The 21,162-nt window shown below is 41.5% G+C and overlaps 1 protein-coding gene across 4 annotated transcripts in view; it reads left to right on the forward strand.

The window, feature by feature from the left end:
* Clcn5 (Cl-/H+ antiporter 5) overlaps positions 1-21,162 on the forward strand; it is a 172,889-nt gene that overhangs the window by 122,122 nt on the left and 29,605 nt on the right. For 3 of the 4 annotated variants that reach the window (XM_029473283.2, XM_021152880.3, XM_085838302.1), the window contains one exon: positions 20,313-20,464. In XM_029473283.2, coding sequence (XP_029329143.1) covers positions 20,313-20,464 — 152 coding nt within the window. Of the gene's footprint in view, positions 1-17,931; positions 18,111-20,312; positions 20,465-21,162 lie in introns of those variants that run through there. The other variant, XM_021152881.3, reaches the window with a different exon arrangement.

The raw sequence follows: 21,162 nt of genomic DNA on the forward strand, positions 1-21,162 counted from the left end.
TTAGGGGATATAGGACTGTTTAGATCATTAACCTGATCTTGATTTAATTTTGGTACCTGGTATCTGTCTAGAAACTTGTCCATTTCATCCAGGTTCTCCAGTTTTGTTGAGTATAGCCTTTTGTAGAAGGATCTGATGGTGTTTTGGATTTCTTCAGGATCTGCTGTTATGCCTCCCTTTCAATTTCTGATTTTGTTAATTAGGATGCTTTCCCTGTGCCCTCTAGTGAGTCTGGCTAAGGGTTTATCTATCTTGTTGATTTTCTCAAAGAACCAGCTCCTCGTTTGGTTGATTCTTTGAATAGTTCTTCTTGTTTCCACTTGGTTGATTTCACCCCTGAGTTTGATTATTTCCTGCCTTCTACTCCTCTTGGGTGAATTTGCTCCCTTTCGTTCTAGAGCTTTTAGATGTGCTGTCAAGCTGCTAATGTGTGCTCTCTCTAGTTTCGTTTTGGAGGCACTAAGAGCTATGAGTTTTCCTCTTAGAAATGGTTTCATTGTGTCCCATAAGTTTGGGTATGTTGTGGCTTCATTTTCATTAAACTCCAAAAAGTCCTTAATTTCTTTCTTTATTCCTTCCTTGACCAATGTATCATTGAGAAGAGTGTTGTTCAGTTTCCAAGCGAATGTTGGCTTTCTATTATTTATTTTGTTATTGAAGATCAGCCTTAGTCCATTGTGGTCTGATAGGATGCATGGGACAATTTCAATATTTTTGTATCTGTTGAGGCTTGTTTTGTGACCAATTATGTGGTCAATTTTGGAGAAGGTACCATGAGGTGCTGAGAAGAAGGTATATCCTTTTGTTTTAGGATAAAATGATCTGTAGATATCTGTTAGATCCATTTGCTTCATAATTTCTGTTAGTTTCACTGCGTCCCTGTTTAGTTTCTGTTTCCATGATCTGTCCATTGATGAAAGTGGTGTGTTGAAGTCTCCCACTATTATTGTGTGAGGTGCAATGTGTGCTTTGAGCTTTACTAAGGTTTCTTTAATGAATGTGGCTGCCCTTGTATTTGGAGCATAGATATTCAGAATTGAGAGTTCCTCTTGGAAGATTTTACGTTTGATGAGTATGAAGTTCCCCTCTTTGTCTTTTTTGATGACTTTGGGTTGGAAGTCGATTTTATTAGATATTAGAATTGCTACTCCAGCTTGTTTCTTCAGACCATTTTCTTGGAAAATTGTTTTCCAGCCTTTCATTCTGAGGTAGTGTGTATCTTTTTCCCTGAGATGAGTTTCCTGTAAGCAGCAAAATGTTGGGTCCTGTTTGTGTAGCCAGTCTGTTACTCTATGTCTTTTTCTTGGGGAGTTGAGTCCATTGATATTAAGAGATATTAAGGAAAAGTAATTGTTGCTTCCTATTATTTTTGTTGTTAAAGTTGGCATTCTGTTCTTGTGGCTGTCTTCTTTTAGGTTTGTTGAGGGATTACCTTCTTGCTTTTTCTAGGACGTGGTTTCAGTCCTTATATTGGTTTTTTTCTGTTATTATCCTTTGAAAGGCGGGATTCGTGGAAAGATAATGTGTGAACTTGGTTCTGTCTGGAATACTTTTGTTTCTCCATCTAAGGTAATTGAAAGTTTGGTTGGGTATAGTATGGCAATACCTGGGCTGGCATTTTTGTTCTCTTAGTGTCTGTATAACATCTGTCCAGGATCTTTTGGCTTTCATAGTCTCTGGTGAAAATTCTGGTGTAATTCTGATAGGCTTGCCTTTATATGTTTCTTGACCTTTTCCCCTTACTGCTTTTAATATTCTATTTTTATTTAGTGCATTTGTTGTTCTGATGTATTATGTGTCAGGAGGAATTTCTTTTCTGGTCCAGTCTATTTGGAGTTCTGTAGGCTTCTTGTATGTTCATAGGCATCTCTTTCTTTAGGTTTGGGAAGTTTTCTCCTATAATTTTGTTAAAGATATTTGCTGGCCCTTTGAGTTGAAAATCTTCATTCTCATCTACTCCTATTATCTGTAGGTTTGGTCTTCTCATTGTGTCCTGGATTTCCTGGATGTTTCGAGTTAGGATCTTTTTGCATTTTCCATTTTCTTTGATTGTTGTGCCGATGTTCTCTATGGAGTCTTTTGCACCTGAGATTCTCTCATCCATCTCTTGTATTCTGTTGCTGATGCTCGCATCTATGGTTCCAGATTTCTTTCCTAGTGTTTCTATCTCCAGCGTTGCCTCACTTTGGGTTTTCTTCATTGTGTCTACTTCCCTTTTTAGGTCTTGGATGGTTTTATTCAATTCCATCACCTGTTTGGTTGTGTTTTCCTGCAATTCTTTAAGGGATTTTTGTGCTTCCTCTTTAAGGTCTTCTACCTGTTTAGCAGTGTTCTCCTGTATTTCTTTATGTGAGTTATTAAAGTCCTTCTTGATGTCCTCTACCATCATCATGACATATGCTTTTAAATCTGGGTCTCGCTTTTCGGGTGTGTTAGGGTGCCCTGGACTGGCCGATGTGGGAGTGCTGGATTCTGATGATGGTGAGTGGTCTTGGTTTCTGGTACCTTTACCTTCCGCTATCTGGTAAACTTTGGAGTTAGTTGTTATAGTTGTCTCTGTTTAGAGATTGTTCCTCTTGTGATTCTGTTAGCCTCTATCAGCAGACCTGGCAGACTAGCTCTCTCCTCTAAGTTTCAGTGGTCAGAGCACTCTCTGCAGGCAAGCTCTCCTCTTACAGGGAAGGTGCACAGATATCTGGCGTTCGGACCTCCCTCCTGGCCGAAGATGGAAGGCCCAAAGCAGGACCTGTCCCAGAAGCTGTGTTGCTTTGGCCTGTCCCAGAAGCTGTTAGCTTCTGTAGTCCACACTCTCACCTGTGCAGACTACTTTTGGCAGAGTCTCAGAACCACGATGTCTCCAGCTGATGGTGAGGCAAAGCCCTCCAGGGCCGGGCAGACACCTATCCACTGGCCGGGAAGGTGCCCAGATGTCTGGAGCCGAAAAGGGGGCTGCCTCAGAAGCTCTGTGACTCCCGCCTGTCCCAGAAGCTGTTAGCTTCTGTAGTGCACACTCTCACCTGTGTAGACTACTTTAGGTGGAGTCTGGGATACATTTTCAAAAGGTGCTGAGAAGATGCTATACTCTTTGAGTTTGGGTAAACTATTCTGCAAATATCCTTTAGGCCCATTTGGCTTACCACATCATTTTTCTCTAACAATTGTCTGTTTAGGTTTTGTGTGGTTGATCTGCTGTTGGTGAGAGTGGAGTATTAAAGCCTTCCACCTTCAGTATGTAAGGGTCAGTATGTGATTGAAGCTGGAGAAGTGTTTCTTTCAAGAACTTGGGTGCCCTTGCATTTGTGGCATAGATGTGAAGAACTGCAATATCCTCCTGGTAGATTTTTTCCATTGGTAGGAATTAGTGTCCTAGGAAACTATGTCTTCCTGATTAGTTTTGGGTCTATTTTGCCAGATACTAAAATGGCTACACCAGCTTGCTTTTTAGGTCCCTTTGCTTAGACTGTCCTTTTTTCCCCCATTAATTTTATCCCTAAGGTGATGTCTGTCCTTGATATTATGTGTGGTTTTAGTCTTTGTCTTTTTATTGGGAGAATTGAGAGTACTGATATTGAGAGAGATCAGTGACCAATAACCATTGATGCCTGTTATTTTGTTGTTGTTCTCTCTCTTCTCTCTCTCTCTCTCTCTCTCTCTCTCTCTCTCTCTCTCTCTCTCTCTCTCTCTCTCTCTCTCCCCCTCCCTCCCCTTTCTGTGTGTGTGTGTTTTGAAAATATTTTCTTTGACCTGGGATTTTTCTTCCTGTATTCCTATTGTTCTTAGTTTTGGTCTTTTCATAGTGTCCCAGATTTCTTGGATGTTTCATGCCAGGATTTTTTGTTTTGTTTTGTTTTATGTTTTCTTTGACTTCATGTGTGTCTACAGAGCCTCAGATTCTCTCTTCCATCTCTTGTATTCTGTTTGTGAAACTTGACTTGGTGCTTCCTGTCACAGTCCCTAAATTTTTTCCTTCCAGATTTCCCTTGGTTTTGGTTTCCTTTATTAATTCTATATTGACTTTCAGGTCTTGAATGGTTTATTCATTTCCTTCCACTGTTTGTGTTTTCATAGATTTCTTTAAGGGATCTCTTTGTTTCCTATTTAGGTGTCTTCTACCATGTTCAAAAATGCTGTTTTACAGTCTTTTTCTTTCTTGTGTTTTTAGCTATATTAGAACACTCAGGGCTTGCTGTGGGAGGGTTGCTGAACTCTAGAGGAGACATATTGTCGTGGCTGTTATTGATTGTGTTTTTATGCTGGCATGTAGGCATATGGGTATGGGAAGATTGTAATTCTAGGTCTTTGGTGGGTGTTTTGTTCCTTGGTTTCTGTTTCCTCTCTGATTCTTAGGAGAGTGTTGTCTGCCTGTTGCCTGTGGGAAAATCTGGGGTAAAATGTGTTTCTGGGCATTGCTCCCTGAGACTTAGGAGTGGGGTTAGGCTTGTGGTGGTGGAGGGTCTGTACAAGGAGGAAAGTAGGGTGTTCCAGCAGAATCTGCTTAGTCCCCTGGGAATGGGGGTAGAGAGTGAGGAGATTTGCCCAAAAAGTCTGCTTCAGCGCTGGGGATGTGGGAGAACTGAAGCTCTTCAGTTTGCCTGACTGCCTTCCTGTTTGGAGTAGCTCCTGGTTTCCTAGGGAGTGCTTGCTGGAGTTGAAGGCTGGGACAAAGTAATAAGTTGGGGGAATAAAGTTTGGAAGTGAAGATCTGTGTTATCCTCTGGAGATGGGTGTAAGATGGATGGGAAGGCAGGCTGCAGAGCTGGAAATGAGACTGGGGGATCAATTTGGAGGAGCAGAGGGAGAGAGGAAGATCTAATTAGCTACCTGATTACCAGCCCAGCCCGGCCTGTGGCTTCTCAGTGCCTGCTAGAGCTGGGGAGGAGGTGGGGGTTGGGAATGTCAAATAGAAGATTTGGGGGAGGGAGGGAAGATCTGTGGGATCCACCATGAGATTAGGTGGGAAGAGCCTGCTGCAGGTGTTCTGTTGTTGATGTGGGAATGAGACTAGGTTTGGAGAATCAAGGGAGGGGGGTTAGATCTGTATTTAGATCCTGCTTCTCTGGCTGGAGTAGCCTGTGGGCTAACTGGGAGTGCCTGCTGGAGATTGGATCCTTATCACAGCCCCAATCTCCAGCAATTGGGGAGGGAGGTCAGGAGAGGAAGATCTGAGGGCATCCACAGTCTTGGAGCAGGGGTGGGGGTGGGGTTCTGCAGGTATTCTGTTACGAGTTGCACGTGGGACTGAGAGATTGGATTTGGAAATCCAGAATGAGAGGTGAAGTCTGCAGTCGGCCTACATGCTCCCTCCGCTGGGCGATTTCTCACTGCTGAAGTTTTCCTTATAGGTTTTTAACTCTTTTATTGTCTTGTTAATGATTACATCACACTTTTATAATGATTTTTATGCATTTTAAAAAATTCTAATTCTACCATTTCACTCATCCTTTCCCCTCTCCAATCCCTCCCATGAACTTATCAACTCTCAAATTCATGGCCCCTTTCTATACTTTTATATATTCTTGTTCCACCTCCCCCCCCCCCTCTGCTGACCCCTTGGGACTGGCTAACCCTTTCCAGGGTATTTCTCTGGGGGAAGATCATATCCCCTGCTTTCAGCATTTCCTTAATGCCCATAATTATTTGTTACGATTGAGTCTTAAGGGCTCTTTGTGCTGTGAATCCCACCCCTTTATTAGATCTATGCTTTTCAAGCTCATGGCTTGGCTTTTTATTCTCTTAACGGTAGTTTTTGAACTGGAGAAATTGAAAATGTTTTAATTGTCATAGATCAAACCTAAGCCTTGTGTGTATTAGACCAGCATTCTACCCTTACACTACACCCCCAGTCTGCATATTTTAATGTAATCATTTTTATTGTTTGCTTGTATTACTTATCTCATGTATCATAACTAACCTAAATGAAAGATGTAAAACTTCCAGGAGCTAACATAGAAGAAATCCTACCATGGTCAAGGATTACTGATACTTTTTAACCTATAATCTGAATGGTATTATCTAGTTTGAGTTAATGTCTGTGCCATCTCTTTTTCCTTGAGTCAGTGCTGTTGCCCAGGTTGATCCTAACAGGATAAATGTGTCCCCCGCCTTCTTCAGGCTACCTGGGTAATCAAGCACAGCTGGATGTGGTTAATGTGTGCCCAGACTTTGCAGTCCTTGAAAACAGTCTTTGCTGCGTCCATTGAATTAGTTCTCCGTTTTCATCATAGATTGGGTACATCATATTCATGAGTCTTTTGGGCTCTGTATCCTGTTCCCTTTATCTGCTGCATCATTCCTTTTGTCGATACCATTCTGTGTTCCCTGAGTTTGATCCCTTGTAATGCCAAAAACAAAAAATCACCTTGTTTTGATTATCTATAACTTTACAGTAAATGTTAAAACTGGTTTGTGTGAGTCCTCCAACTTGGTTTATCTCCAGTACTGTGTTGGTTGACTGTTCTACTTGTTTTTCTTTTCCACATGAGCTTTGAAGTCAGGTTATAGTGGCAACAGAATCATTTGCTTGGTATTTTTACTGTTGTTTTTATTTTGAGTTAGGGTCTCTCTACATAGTTCACTCGGGCCTTGAACCTGTGGCTTCAGTCCTTAAGTACTAAGATTTCAAGTGTGAGACACCATGCCTGGCTTCCCTGTTTTTTCTAATAGACACTTTAAACTTAATGATATAAATTTCCCTCTAACACTACTTTAGAAACAGGGTGTGTGTGTGAGTGAGTGAGTGAGTGAGTGTGTATTTGCAGTTCTTGGGTCAGAACACCAGGATCTCATACATGCTAGGTAATCACTCTGCTATTGAAGTTGAAACTACTTTTAAAATGTATTTACTACTTATTTGGTGTTGGGGACTAAAGCCATGGTCTCATACCTGCAGATCAATCAATTCTACTGTCTCAGCATCTTTTCTTTCTTATTTTTTTCCATTTTTTATTGGGTATTTAGCTCATTTACATTTCCAGTGCTATACCAAAAGTCCCCCATACCCCCCCCAACTCCCCTACCCACCCACTCCCCCTTTTTGGCCCTGGCGTTCCCCTGTTTTCTTTCTTATTTTGAGACAGAGTCTTTCTAAGTAACTCAGGCTGACATTTAATATAACTCACTGTATAACCTATGTAAACCTCAAACTTGTGATCCTCCTGCCTCAGCATCCTGAGTAGCTGGGATTCAGATGTGCATGCCTACTACCTCCTATAATATTGATAGTTTATTTTTCATTTCATATAGGTACCTCTGTGTGTGTGTGTAATATTGAGAGATGGTCTCATATAACTCAGATTGGCTACAACTTTACTATGTAGCTATGGCTTGCATTGAACTCCTTGATACTTCCATCTCCCAAGTGCTAGGTTTACAGGCCTGTACCACCATGCCTGGCTTACTTGCAAAAAAAAAAAAAAAAAAAAAGATTAAATTTATTTGGAGAGCTTTTAATCCATAGTTTAGATGAAAGTATGATGTATAATTTTCAGGGATGAGGGAGTGGAGCTCAGCTCTTCTTCTGTTGCTGTTTTATAGTTTAATTTCATTGTGTTGGGATTTATGGCAAATAACTAGGCATTGAGATGTGTTTACTACTCAGGATAACTAGGCATCACAGGGGTCAGATTCCTATTGTACCTTTGTTTCTTTCCCTTCTTAATTCTTTGTTTGCCTACATCTAACTCCTTTAGAAATGGTGTGTCTTGCAAATCTTTCAACTGTAATTTACCCTTAGGATACCAGAGCCCTGTTGGAGTGGTGCTTAAGCAATTGGATTCTTAGTGTTTTACTGGGACTGTATCTTGTGACTATGAACTTCACAAGTTCTCCAAGTGATACTTCGCACCTCTCTCCACCCTCTAGAATTCACAATCTACTTCCTTGAAGCCCTGGCCCTGCTGAGTATGTATTTCCCCCCAGGTTAAACTGGAAGGCTGGCTGGGGGATGGAATGGCAGGAATGCCCTTCCCTCCAACCAGGAATAAGGTTCAGGCAAATTACTTTCCCTCGGAGCATATTTGTCTGTTGTGTAGAAATCTCTGGGCATATTTCACAAGGACTACTTATCTCTCCCCTAGTCAAGGTCAGCAGGTCTTTCTAGGATCTTCACTGTGAGAACTTGGGGAAGATTCTGGCAGTAGAGCTTTGGTGTGGGACTGGAGACCATGGGTTTCTCAGATTGATGCTAGTCCACAGCTCCAGCAGTTCATTCGCATTGCTATTTGAGCATAGCTACCTTTTGTTATTCTTCTTATGGCTCTAACTCGCTTTATTCCAGGTAAGCAGATCATGGCTGGGAGTCTTCGGATAAACTATCTCTTCAGACTTCAGTGTGACAGTTTCTTCTGTAGCCTCAGTTCTCTGACGGGTCCAGTTTAAAAAAAAATGACTTTTTTGTATATCTAGCCTTTTCTATTCTAAGGATAACAGTAAGAGTTTCTAAACTGTTTGCTTGGGAAAAGTGAATTTGGAAGTTCTGTATTTACTGTTATTTTTGATTATATTTAGTTTTGGAGTTTTTGAGACTAGGTCTCATTCTATGGCCCAGATTAGACCAGGCTGCCTTTGAACTCATGGCTTACTCTCTGGGGTACTCCTAGCTGATTTTTTTCTGTCCAAGGGATTGAGGCTCAGAACTTTTGCATGCTACCATTTGGATTACCCCCACCCCAGCCCCCTATTTATTTACAAACAGTGAATCATCCTGTAGTGATCCTTTGATAGTACTGAAATTTGTGAGATTATTGTCTACATTACTTTGTTCAATTGATGTTAAATGGTAAAGGAGAAGAGTATTGTAGTGCTTCAGGGGCATGGACTGTATGGTACCGGGGGCAAAGATCATTGCTGTCATCAGTAGGTTCTCAAAATGTATCTGGTAACCACGTTACCATGTACCTGGAGCTCTGGTTAATCATATGCCAAACATGCTGGATCCCAGTGAGGGACCAGGTTGTTCTAATCCCCATCAATGAGCTTTCCTTTTCCAAGGATTGGTAGTGCCACTTTATAACTTTGCCAGAAGAGTTCTTTCAAGTAACTATACTGTTTTGAATTCCTCAAAGTTCAGGTCCTCTCAAATGTTTCTCAGTATAGTATTAGTGACCAAATAAAAGCATGGCTAAAATATTACCCAAAGCTCTAAGGCATCCAAAAATATAATTGTGAGAGGCAGAGGCAGTAGACAACTCCAAGGAAACAGTGTTTTTTGGGCACAGCAGGGCAGCTGCAATATGAACTCACAGTGGTTGTGATAGCATACATAAGTCCTATGCAAGCCCAAGTCTGAGCAAATCTCAGCATGGGGCTGAAATCCCAGCCCAGCTGCAGGGCTGTTCTCACCTGTTACCTGCTAGAAGATGGAGAGAGAGTTTTAGTAGATTCCACACATTCAAGAATATTGAACAGCATAAGGGAAGCTGTGTGTGTGTGTGTGTGTGTGTGTGTGTATGTATGTTGATGGGGGGTCGGAGGGAAGAAAGGGAAAGAAAAAATGGTGCAAGTATATCATCATGTTTAAAAATAAAAAAAAAATATTTAAAAAAGGATACAAAGTTGGGTGGGTACATCTTAGAAGAGTTGTGGGGGGTAAATGTGATTAAAAATCTAAGAAATTTCAAGAACAAATTTTGTGTTGTGTTGGATGTGTATTATAAAAATAATATGAATATCTGCTTTGCTTTAGTGCTGACAGATCTGTAAAATCCACCAATATTAAGGCAGTTGTATACAGCTAATGCAGTGTGGAGCTACAATTATAAGTTATACTTTCTCCCTATTGGTTGATATGTCCCTCCACCAGAAAGAGTTCCTCATTTACAAAGCCACCTTCCTGTTAAGGCTATCCTTCTAGTGATCACAGAAATTGTCTCTGGATCTGTCCCTAAATACTCCAGTGCTCTGTCTCCTGGAACATGCTTCTGCTCTTTGCATGCCCTGTCTCTATCCCTCTGTGTTACTAGTTTTCTTTGTTTGTTTGTTGTTGCTGTTTTATTTTCAAGACAGGGTTTCTCTGTCTAGCCCTGGCTGTCCTAGAAGTCGCTCTGTATACCAGGCTAGCCTCAAACTCAGAAATCCGCCTGCCTCTGCCTCCCAAGTGCTGGGATTAAAGGTGTGTGCCACCAGTGCCTGGCTCTTTTTCTTCTTTTAAAATTATTCCTATGGGCTCTGGAAAATTAGCTCAGTGTTGGGTAGAACACTTGCCTAGTGTGTGCAAGGCCATGGGTTTCATTCCTAGCACGTAAAATACTGAAATTCATATAGTCAATGTCATGTAGAAATCCCCCTCTTCTTCCTACTCCAGATATAACTAACAGGGTACCTGTCAGTTCAGTTCTTTCTGGATCTAGTTATGCCCATAGACTGACTGTCTCTGACTCTTTCAAGATCTTTCTCTCTGATTTTTGAGGGTCTTAAGATGAAATTTGTGCTAATCCTCCTGCCTCAGCCTCCCAAGGCTAGGATTATGGGCATGCATCATCATGTCAAACTCTCTTTTTCTTATCCCCACCCTCCCTCCCCGAAATGTCTCAGAGCACATCAGTCCCACAGGACTGGACTGTTTCATTGATCCCAGATTTGTAGTACTCTAGTCAGCACTGCAGTGAGCAACATGTATACTGCTGTGTCCAAATAGAGCTGGCTTTAAGAATAATTCTCAGATCAGTTATATATGTGACTTTTTTGGTCATGTTTTGTTTGCCTACGCTTTGTTTTTGAGATAGGGCCTCTTGTAGTCCAGGCTGGTATGGAACTTGCTATGTAGCTGAGTCTGGCCTTGAATGCCTTCCTTATCCTCCTGTTTCTTCCTCTTAAACACTAGGATGACAAGAGCATGCCAATATGAGCAGTATTTTTTGTTTGGTTGGTTTTGTACTATTAGAGATTGGATCCTGCGCCTTGAAGAGCTCTAACAGTGACCTAGAGCTCCAGCTATGGAGTTTAATACTCATTTTCTATACATGAGATCACATTCTTCTTGTGGATTTTGGGAGAGTCTCCTGGTTGGTATTCTCTTATTGGCAATCTCTTGTCACTATGCCTTTTTTGTTGTTGTTGTGTTTTGAATATTGATAGGGAAAACCCAGATGTAAGTTACTAGGCAGAGTCATGCTACCCAGATGCTTTCTTAGCACTGTGGTTTGTAATGTGTATTTTAGGACTGTTTTTCCCTATCCATTACATTACAAATCCTTATGTCAGCATCATAAATGTGTAACTTTCGGAATAAAGAAGGAAAGAAACACAGGGTACTGTCTGGAACAGGCCTGGTGAAGCAGGCTTGTAATGACAAACAGCCGAGGAAACTGAGACTGGAATAATGCAGGCTCAAGAACGCTGTGACCCCAGACAGCCTAGTGAGATGTGGCCTCAAAATAACCAAAAGTGGGACTCACTGATAGAATACCTGAGTCCCATGTGTGATGATGCTATAGGTTATCAGCTAAGCTTCTTTATTGCCAGTTCTGCATTTGTTTGTGTGGCATCCCAGCTAGTAGAAGCACAAGGAGAGCAATCCTCATGTTGTTTGTCCTAACATTGGCTAGTAGCACCCTGGCTCTACTGTTAGTGAAACCATGTTAGATCAGGAATGTCCAGATTCAAGCAGATGCTGGGAGGAGGACATAGAGATGGAAACCCCCACAGCTGCGAGGCAGAGGGGTATATGTAGTGGAGACAATGGATGAGTACCAGAATTTATATCCCTGCTCATCTTCAGGATTCCCCTGTTCTTTTCTGTTATGCTTTACATTCTCATTTTTGTCTCCTAATCCTCAAAAATCCCTTTAATGGCATGTATATGGAATGTGTTGCAATTCGATTATCTAGTTCCCTCATAACTCTTTCTATCGTTTGACTCTCTTTAGAGTTACAGTCAAGAGTTTTGTCTTCCCTGTCTTTCCCATGTCTTACCTGCCAGTTATAAGCTGTGCTGTGACTAAAGCCCAGCTGAAGATTCCTAAGTGAAGTGAGTACAGGGGTGTGATACTCAGATCAAAACAGGACACTGCTCAGTTGATTGCTTGTTGGATCCTGTACTGGTGTGCTGTCTAGGTATATTTGTTGATGCCAACTGCTGGACTGTGGGAAAGCTCAGGCGTTTTCAAGGGATGTAAAAGGCACTCTTTTTTAAAATATTTTTTATTAGGTATTTTCCTCAATTACATTTCCAATGCTATCCCAAAAGTCCCCCATACCCTCCCCCCCACTTCCCTACCCATTGCCATTTTTTTGGCCCTGGCGTTCCCCTGTACTGGGGCATATAAAGTTTGTGTGTCCAATGGGCCTCTCTTTCCAGTGATGGCCGACTAGGCCATCTTTTGATACATATGCAGCTAGAGTCAAGAGCTCCGGGGTACTGGTTAGTTCATATTGTTGTTCCTCCTATAGGGTTGCAGATCCCTTTAGGTACTTGGGTACTTTCTCTAGCTCCTCCATTGGGGGCCCTGTGATCCATCCAATAGCTGACTGTGAGCATCCACTTCTGTGTTTGCTAGGTCCCAGCATAGTCTCACAAGAGACAGCTATATCTGGGTCCTTTCAGCAAACGCTTGCTAGTGTATGCAATGGTGTCAGTGTTTGGAGGCTGATTGTGGGATGGATCCCTGGATATGGCAGTCTCTAGATGGTCCATCCTTTCATCTCAGCTCCAAACTTTGTCTCTGTAACTCGTAAAAGGCACTCTTTGGGAAAGAGGTTATCGAGAGATACGATAGTATTTTAGTATTTAACCACCTGAAGATAATTTATAGATGTGCAGCAACAGAACAACAGAATTACCCAAGGTCCATGGAAGTATTTCAGAGTCTCATATATTCAGCAGTATTCTTCAGAGTTTAGAGGTGAGGCCCAGTTGGCTGACACGTGCTTTTTGGCCACTGCCTTTGGTAAGTGGGGAACCAAAATAGAAAGCAAGACACACTGCCGATGAAAAAGTGCCACAAATGTTGACTAATTATTAGAGTGTTGCCTAGACTGTGCTCTTAAGCATGTAGATGAAGTGGAGTGTGAGCCTGTATGTTATGGGGTGATCACCAGTGGAAGAACCAGGGGAAGACTGGAACAGGGGAAATAGGCATGGGAGTGAGAAGTGACCCATAATGGGTTCCTCATTCCTATTGTCAAATGGGTTCCCCTTAAATGACCACAGCATGAGTGTCTCATGCTAGGCATCTTGCTGCATTTATATTCATACATGGAGTTGTGTTGCCTATAACATAGCCCCATAAACCCAAAACACAGCTTTAAAAATAACTATTTTATGGACAGCAACCCAGTCCATTTCTTTAAATATTTATTTGATAGAGTAACAAGTAATGTTACTTAAAACAATTCTTCAAGGTCTACACAGGAGTTGTTTTTTCTCCTTTCTTGTGTTTTTGTTAGTGTTTAACTGGTTCATTTAATCAGTTACTATTCAGCCCCCTAGGTAAATTTCTAATGGCTTGTTGCTTGGGGATTGGAATAAACATTATTCCCCAATCAGAATTTATAGTCCTGCATGTAAGGGGTTTTCTAGTTTTAAGCAAGGTGATTTTGTTGGGAGGGGAAGCCTGGAAAAGGCCTTCTATAGTACAAAGTGGGTTCAGTGATTTCATTTGTATGCCGCCTTTTTAAGGTAGTGTGTTTGTAAGGACCATTGCTGAGTCTTCAGACATAAATATAACTTATTGAGAGGCCAGTTCAAATTTCACTCCCCCTTTTCTGACTGGCTTACTGTATGCTTTCTCTAGAGTTGGGCAATGCAAATCAGTCTTTGAGGGAATTTTTCTTTTTATCATTTAACTGGATTTTAATGTAAATCATTTTCCTTTTAGAACATCAAATTACTTTGTGCATGCACCATTCACCATGCTATCAAAGCTTGAGACAATTTTTACTGTTTCTCACTTATTTGAGGCAAAAATCTAGACTCACTTTTCTGCCCTGATCTGGAATGTCGCCTTTATTAATTTTACTCTGCTTTCTTCTCCCTGCATGGATACATTAGATGAATTCATAACACAGAGTTTTTAAAAAGGCACTTGCATTTTGTTGCATTAATCACACCTTGCTAGTTGCTCCTCCTGCCCCCTTTGACCAGCAAGTTTTATGAGTTTCCTTTGTGTAGTTGAGAAGTCAGCCTGCAGCGGGGCATGCACAGGAGCCTCAGTTATTTGTCAGATCAGTTGCAAAGAGTTAGTGAAAGAGTGTAAGCTACTTAATCGGGCTCCCCAAGGAAAGCTCCGACGAGCAGCACCATTGCCATCTTCTTCACACATCTTAGATATGTTATACTTACCATTCTAACCCTTATGGTGAATATTTTTAAATCACATGTCCGCACTTGTTCTAAATGTTCTTTGAAAGGTCATCATTGCTCAGAGTTTTCAAAACATCACAGTAGGAATCACAACTTTGAAGCTACCAAACGATCCGGCTAGATCTATGTTGTGGAAAGATAACTCTGCTTGGCTCTAAATATTTACTTTATTATGTTTTTAATCATATGATACATCAAAAACTGGTAAGCATTTTGTGTTATTTCCCAGACTTTCAATTGATCTACACTGAGCATTCTTTATGGTGAACAGAGTACAAATCTGGCAGAGAAGGGAATAGAGGCAAGAAAAGACTCAGCTTGTCAACTGAACCCGGTGACTCATTTCTTAATCTAAATTGTAATTAAACCTCATTTTAGCTCAAAGCTACACCATGCCTCCTAACCCTCTAGTACTCAAAAGAGCTTTACAAAAAAAAAAAAAAAAAAAAAAAGGCTGGGCAGTGGTGGCACATGCCTTTAATCCCAGCACTTGGGAGGCAGAGGCAGGAGGATTTCTGAATTGAAGGCCAGCCTGGTCTACAGACTGAGTTCCAGGACAGCCAAGGCTACACAGAGAAACCCTGTCTCGGAAAACCAAAAAAAAAAAAAAAAGAGAGAGAGCTTTACTTGGGATAGAAAAGGTTCCTAGTATAAAAGTGTTGTTTACACCTTTGTTAAATCTGTGAACATCATGAGAAATTGTCAAATTAATGTTGTTAACATGGGCCTACCTATGCAAACTACACTGATATATAAACTACTTAAGTGCCCAGACATGTTATCTGTGCTAACCTGGCTGCTGTGTTCTATGTCTGCTGAAATGTGAAATTCTTTAAAACCATATGTCCTGCTTGATAATATAGGTGGCTATCAGTGGTCTTCAGATACTATAGTTAAAATTGTGATTAATAAGGACTAACTTGTAGGAGGCCTTTGAGTCTGGGAATATAATTTTCTTTTAATCTGACAAAGTAAACATTCAGTTGTGTATGAGACTCACCCTGGGCTTACAAACAACTCTTGCTTTTTGCAATGTTTTAACTCATTGCCACGTAAATATAGTTTCCACCCCGTTTGAATTCTGTTCATTAATGATCTGTTAGTTCATCAAGATGTAATTATGATGAACTAAATGAGTATAAAGTTCATGTAGAGTCTTGCACTTCATAAAATGGTGTTGCATTAACATTTCAGGATGCACTGGGCTGAAAGAACCAACTGGATTAATAACATTCAAAGCTCCACATGTAGGGTCTGATTATTGGAGCACACTGTAACTGGGTCAATGTTAAATGGCGGCTGTCCTGCTGATTCACTTAGGGAGTTAAGAGATGACAGTTTTATTCTTCTTTACTGGACTGGCCTTACTGCACAATTAATTAAGACCTGCTTAAAAATAGCCTTCTGGATAGGGCCAGAGATGGAAAAGCCTCTACAGTAATGGAACCTTAGGAGTGAAGTTACTATCAGGGCTGCAGTAGCTGTTCAGCCAGGTTGGATTAATGATTACAGAGCATGCTGCTTTCTTTTTACAAAGAGCACTCCTTCCCCCCTTCTCTACCCTCCTATCTACTTGTCTCCCTGCCTTCCTTCCCAACTTCCTGTTCCTCTCCCATCTTCCTCTGTTCCTGCCTTCCTCCCTCCCCCTTTCCCCTTCCCCCTTCTTTCTTCCTTCCTCCCTTCCTTCTTCCCTCCCTCCCTCTCCCTCTTTCTTTCCAAGACCTCACCATGTAAATTGGGCTGTCTTCAAGTTTGCAGCAATCCTTCTGCCTCAGCCTCCTGAGTTACCAGAGTTATAGTTCTGTGTTGCTATCCCTGGCATTATTTTTAGTAGCAAGGATTGAATCCAAGGCCTGCCAGGCAAGTGCTCTACCGACTAGTTTATAGCCACAGCCCTTTCTATCTTCTCGGTTGTACTCTAGGGTTTCCAAGTGGTCGGGTGCTAGTCAAGAACTGACTTTGGGGCTGGAGATGTCAATCGTTTGGTAGAATGCCTAGCATGCATGAAGCCCTAGATTTAATCCCCAGTACAACATAAAATTGGGTGTGGTAGCATATGTCTGTAACACCAGCACTCTATAATTTCAGTACTCAGGAAGTAGAAGCAGGAAGATTAGAAATTCAAGGTCATTCTTAGCTATATAGGAAGCTTGAGGGCTAGCCTGTGCCATATGGAAGCCTATATTTTTTGTTAAAAAATGGTTTTTGTGGTAATTTGATATGCAACTCAGTTTTATTGCATTTTTCTTTTAAAAAGTGTTGTACTGGGGATTTAACTCAGGACCTTGGGCATGCCAAACGTGCTACCTCAGAGCTACATGTCTAGCCCCCAAAGAACTCTTTGTATTTGTGTGTGTGTGTGTATGTGTGTACACATGCATGAGCATGCACACGCACACACACACACACACACACACACACACACACACACACACACACACACAAGAAAAGGGGAGAACAGAAGAAAGATCTCAAGTGCCATCCATCCTGTTTTCCTCTTTGCCATTTGCTTTGTCCCCTTTGAGACTAGGCTTTACTCAGCATGAAGCTCCTCTCAGCTAGGCTGGCTGAACAGTAAGTAGCTCTGGAGATGCCCTTGCTGCTGCGGGCCCCATTCAGCTCTACCAGAGGGAATGCTGAGGATTTACTTCTCAGGTCCTCATGCGCCGAGGGGAGGGGGGGCGGCATGCACTCTACCCACTGAGCTACCTCCCCTAGCCCAAAACAATGATAGCTTTGAAACAGAGGCTTGCTATGTTGTCCAAGCTGACCCAGAATCTGAGGCTCACGTCACCACCCTCACAAAGGAATTGAGACTTCAGGTATGTTCCGGGGCACATGCTTTTACAGTTTTTTTCTTTAATTATAGTGTGTACATATGAAAGGACACACAACACATATGTGTATTTTTGAATATACAATATATACATGCGTGCTTTAAAGAATAATTGAAGATGGTCACTTGTTACCATATCAGGAAAACTGACCAGCATTTCAGAGGCCTTCCTTTTGCTGCATATTCTTCACAGACTGCAGTTTTGTCTGGTAGATCCTATCTTTATGTCATTTTCTTCCTTTTGGTTGCATTGCAGTGATTCATATCCTAAAATTTAGGCTTGCCTGCCATTAGGTTCAGGAGTAGAGCCATGCTGTTATGAGCTCTTTTATGTCTGGAATCTTTCAGCATTATGTTTGTGAGATTTAAATTAAATTTTATATTATTTTATTTTATTTTGATTTTTTTTAGACAAGGTCTTGCTGTTTCACCCAGGCTACTTGTAAACTTGCTAGCCTTCTAAGTGCTAAAATTACAGACAGATGCCACCAAGCCCACACTAGTGGTTTATTTAAAATGTAGTAAATTAAAAATCGTACTAATTCTAAAGTTTCTGGACATTTCTACTTTGATGCCTGGTCCTTTCTGCTAAATGGGGTATGAAGTATAAAACTTGCCTGAACTCTCCTCTTCTGAGCTGACAACACCTCCCCCTACCCATTTGATGGCATTTGTTTAGATGAGACTACATCTTTAAGGCTTCTGTGCTAGGTTAAAAAATCTTCCTTTCTCCAAGGCCGGTCCAAGGGTCTGGTCATGTGATCTCATCGGTGACATCACACTCTGACCAACCGGGAGCACTGGTGGCTCTTTAGGTGGCGTTTGTTGCAGTTAAAAGCAGAGAAAGCAGCAAGTGCCCTTCTAAAGCTCCCCAGAGCGGGCCTCCTGTAAAAGCCCCTCAACCTAAATGAGCAAATGCGGGCTGCCAAGGTTGTTTCTTCCTTGAGGCAGAAAAAAAGAAAACTGTGAACGAAGGTAAGCAGACTGAGCCCAGCCCAGGCTGAAGCATGCTCCGGGAGCAGGGGATCTGGAGAATTGCAAGCAGTCTGTAGTAGGATTCTAATCACTGCCTGCCCGCGCATTACGGGCCTGATAATTGCCTCTCTAGCAGGAGACAGACGACAAAGGAGGATGCAGTGGTGCTCATGTTACCTAGTGATGTAATAGGATTCTCTTTTTCCTGCCAGGACTCTGTTGCAGATCTTCATTTTGCCTTAAAGCTGGGGGTGGTGGAGGAGCTCGTTTGATATATATTGTAACCTTAGACAGCTATCTGATGCTTCTTAAAATCTTTCACAAAATCCTGCGCCCCCCCCCCTTTCCGGAAAGGAGAACTCTGAAACTAGAAATTCAATGGAAGCCTTAACCTGCTTTGAAGGAGTCAGTTTCTGGTTGTTTGCTGTCCTGCGTTCATGTCAGCATTTTAAGTTGAGAATGGAAACAGCTTCATTCAGCTCTCTCCTTCCCACACACTTTCTTCTCTTTCTGCCCCTTTTCTCCCTCCAAGCTCTTGAGCGTAGCAGCTTTCTTCTTTATCAGCATGCCACGGACAGGCTAGGCTAGGCTGGGGTGGTGATTCAGCAGACATCCATTTTACAGCCAGGTAGAAGTGAAGATAGGAAAAGGACTTTGGTTTGAGGTTTTAAGATTAACTTGCTCACCTCCTCCAAGCCACTCCAGTGACTCACCCACCCGCTGATGATTAGGACTCTGCTGAGTTTTTCCTTTCAAACCTCCGAATTGCTTGTAAAAAGTGTGCTGAATTAGGCAGTCAGCAGACTTCCAGTTGGTAAAACAGGTTCCATTTATCTTGTTCATTTAAACTTCTGCCATGAATGTGCCGCTAGCTGCGTTGGGCAGGGAGGTGACAGAGAAAGAGTCAGCTGAGGCCAACTTGGGCCTTTGCTGAAGAGAGGTTGATTAGCGAATAGTCTGGACGAAGCCTTTGTCCCTGCCAGATTGGTGTTGCAAATGAGAGATTTGGCTGTGTGAGTTGAATGATGGAATTACTCTGCGGTCTCCCTGTGTGCATTTATATAGATTCCTCAATGCTGTTTTTTACATTTCTAGTTTACTAGCAAAATATTGCTCCATCAGATGATGTTGCCAAAATATTTTAACAAGTTTATAAGCAATACTTACCATGTGTCAGTACAACTGCTTAGTTTTAAATATTCCCTCATCCTTGCCATTTGTTGAATGCATTTTGGATCATCTGATGTTTACTATCACATATGTGCTAAGGCAGTGTGGGGAGCAAGAGATGGTGACGCATTTTTATAACACCAGTTACTCAGGAGGCTGAGATAGGGCAATCACTAGTTGTAGCTATGTCTGGGTAATGTAGTGAGATTTGACTCAAAGGGGAAAGGAAGACATTGTAGGAAGGCTATGATAAATTCAATAGAGAGAAACTATTGAAGATCTGATAGTCTAGAAAAGGAAGATGAAACATATCCACACCTAAGTAGCTGTAATAAAAAAACAAAAAACAAAAAAACTAAATACCAAGCAGACTAAAAACCATGCTTAGTGAGCACACTCGGATGTTGCTTAGTTCAAGGATCAAGGAAGGACAGTTCATTGCTAAGCCAAGCATTGTTGTTTAAATCTCTACTTGTAAATATTTAACTTTCGGACATACTGTGAAAAAGTCTCTACCAGCCCATTATATTGGAGATCAAAGCATTCTATCTACTGAAGGAAAATTTGTACATTCCAATCAGCTTAACTCTTGAAGAGGCCAGCATTCTTTCTTTCAAGTCTCCAACTGGGTAAAAAACCACCTCATAGGATTAAGTTACTGCCTTACGAACTATAAGATAGTTCTTGATGTGATAGATTTGCAAAGCCTTAGAGCCTTTCATCTCCTTTCCATAAACTGAAATACCTAAACTGCTCCAAGCTCCTTCCTGTCTTCTGTTCTGTAGATACTTTCCCACTACACACTAGCTTCTGTCATTTCTTTCTTTCTACTATTACTGTCCTGGGTCCCTGTCCATTCATAGTGTCCTTAGTTTCTCCTTAGTTGAGCCTCGATCACAGAAACCCGTGAATGTGACGGATATCTCAGTAGGTGATCGCATTGTACCATAACCGTAATCATCAGATAGTTTACGGGGACATTAAAAATGTTGGCTGTCCAGTGTACTAATGTCTGTTTGCTCTTCAATACAGGGAACAAGTCATACAATGGTGGTGGAATAGGCTCTTCAAATAGAGTCATGGACTTCTTGGAGGAGCCAATCCCTGGTGTAGGGACCTATGATGATTTCAACACAATTGATTGGGTGAGAGAGAAATCTCGAGACCGAGATAGGCACCGAGAGGTAAGGCAGTGATGGTGTGTGAGCAACTGTTTAGCAACATGGGGGATGGGCGTTAAAGAACTAAATTTGTTATAGACTTGCCTTTTCTCAGCCCCAGAGCTGATGGAATCTGACTTGGATTGGCAACATAGGGTTTCTTTCTTTTCTTTCTTTCTTTTTCTTTTAATTTCTCATCTTTTTTGAGATAAGTCTTACTCTGAAGTTTAGGCTGACATGAAACTCACTTATGTAGCACACACTAACTCCTGGATACTCTTTTGCCTCCCCAGTGTTTGATTAACAGAAAAGAGCCACCTTACCTGGCTTCATTTTGTAAGATGTTTCTGTTTTTATCCTTGGTTTGAAAAGTTATGCCTAGTGATTTCTCTTCCTGTAGAAGGTTGTTGAAAAGGACAGTCACAGTCTGGAAATGCAGAACATGCCTCTACATAGGTGAAAAGGAATGCCCAAGGCCTCTTCTCCCATCTCTTAACACACCGTCTCTAAAACCAAGCAAAGTAAACGGGCCTCTTTCAACGGTCTAAATAACCAAATTACCTAACCCTACACTGTACTGAAGATACAGGTTCACCTCTGTATGATTATAGCTCTTGTAAAACCATAAAACCAAAGGAAATTTAAGCACTCAGTACCAACAAAAACCACAAGACTGATCAAAGTAGCAGCCAAGATGTTAATTTAATGCATAGGTATTTAGA

The sequence above is a fragment of the Mus caroli genome, unplaced genomic scaffold (assembly GCF_978045245.1).
Source record: "Mus caroli unplaced genomic scaffold, Mus_caroli_1 scaffold_5, whole genome shotgun sequence".
NCBI classification, from domain to species: domain Eukaryota; kingdom Metazoa; phylum Chordata; class Mammalia; order Rodentia; family Muridae; genus Mus; species Mus caroli.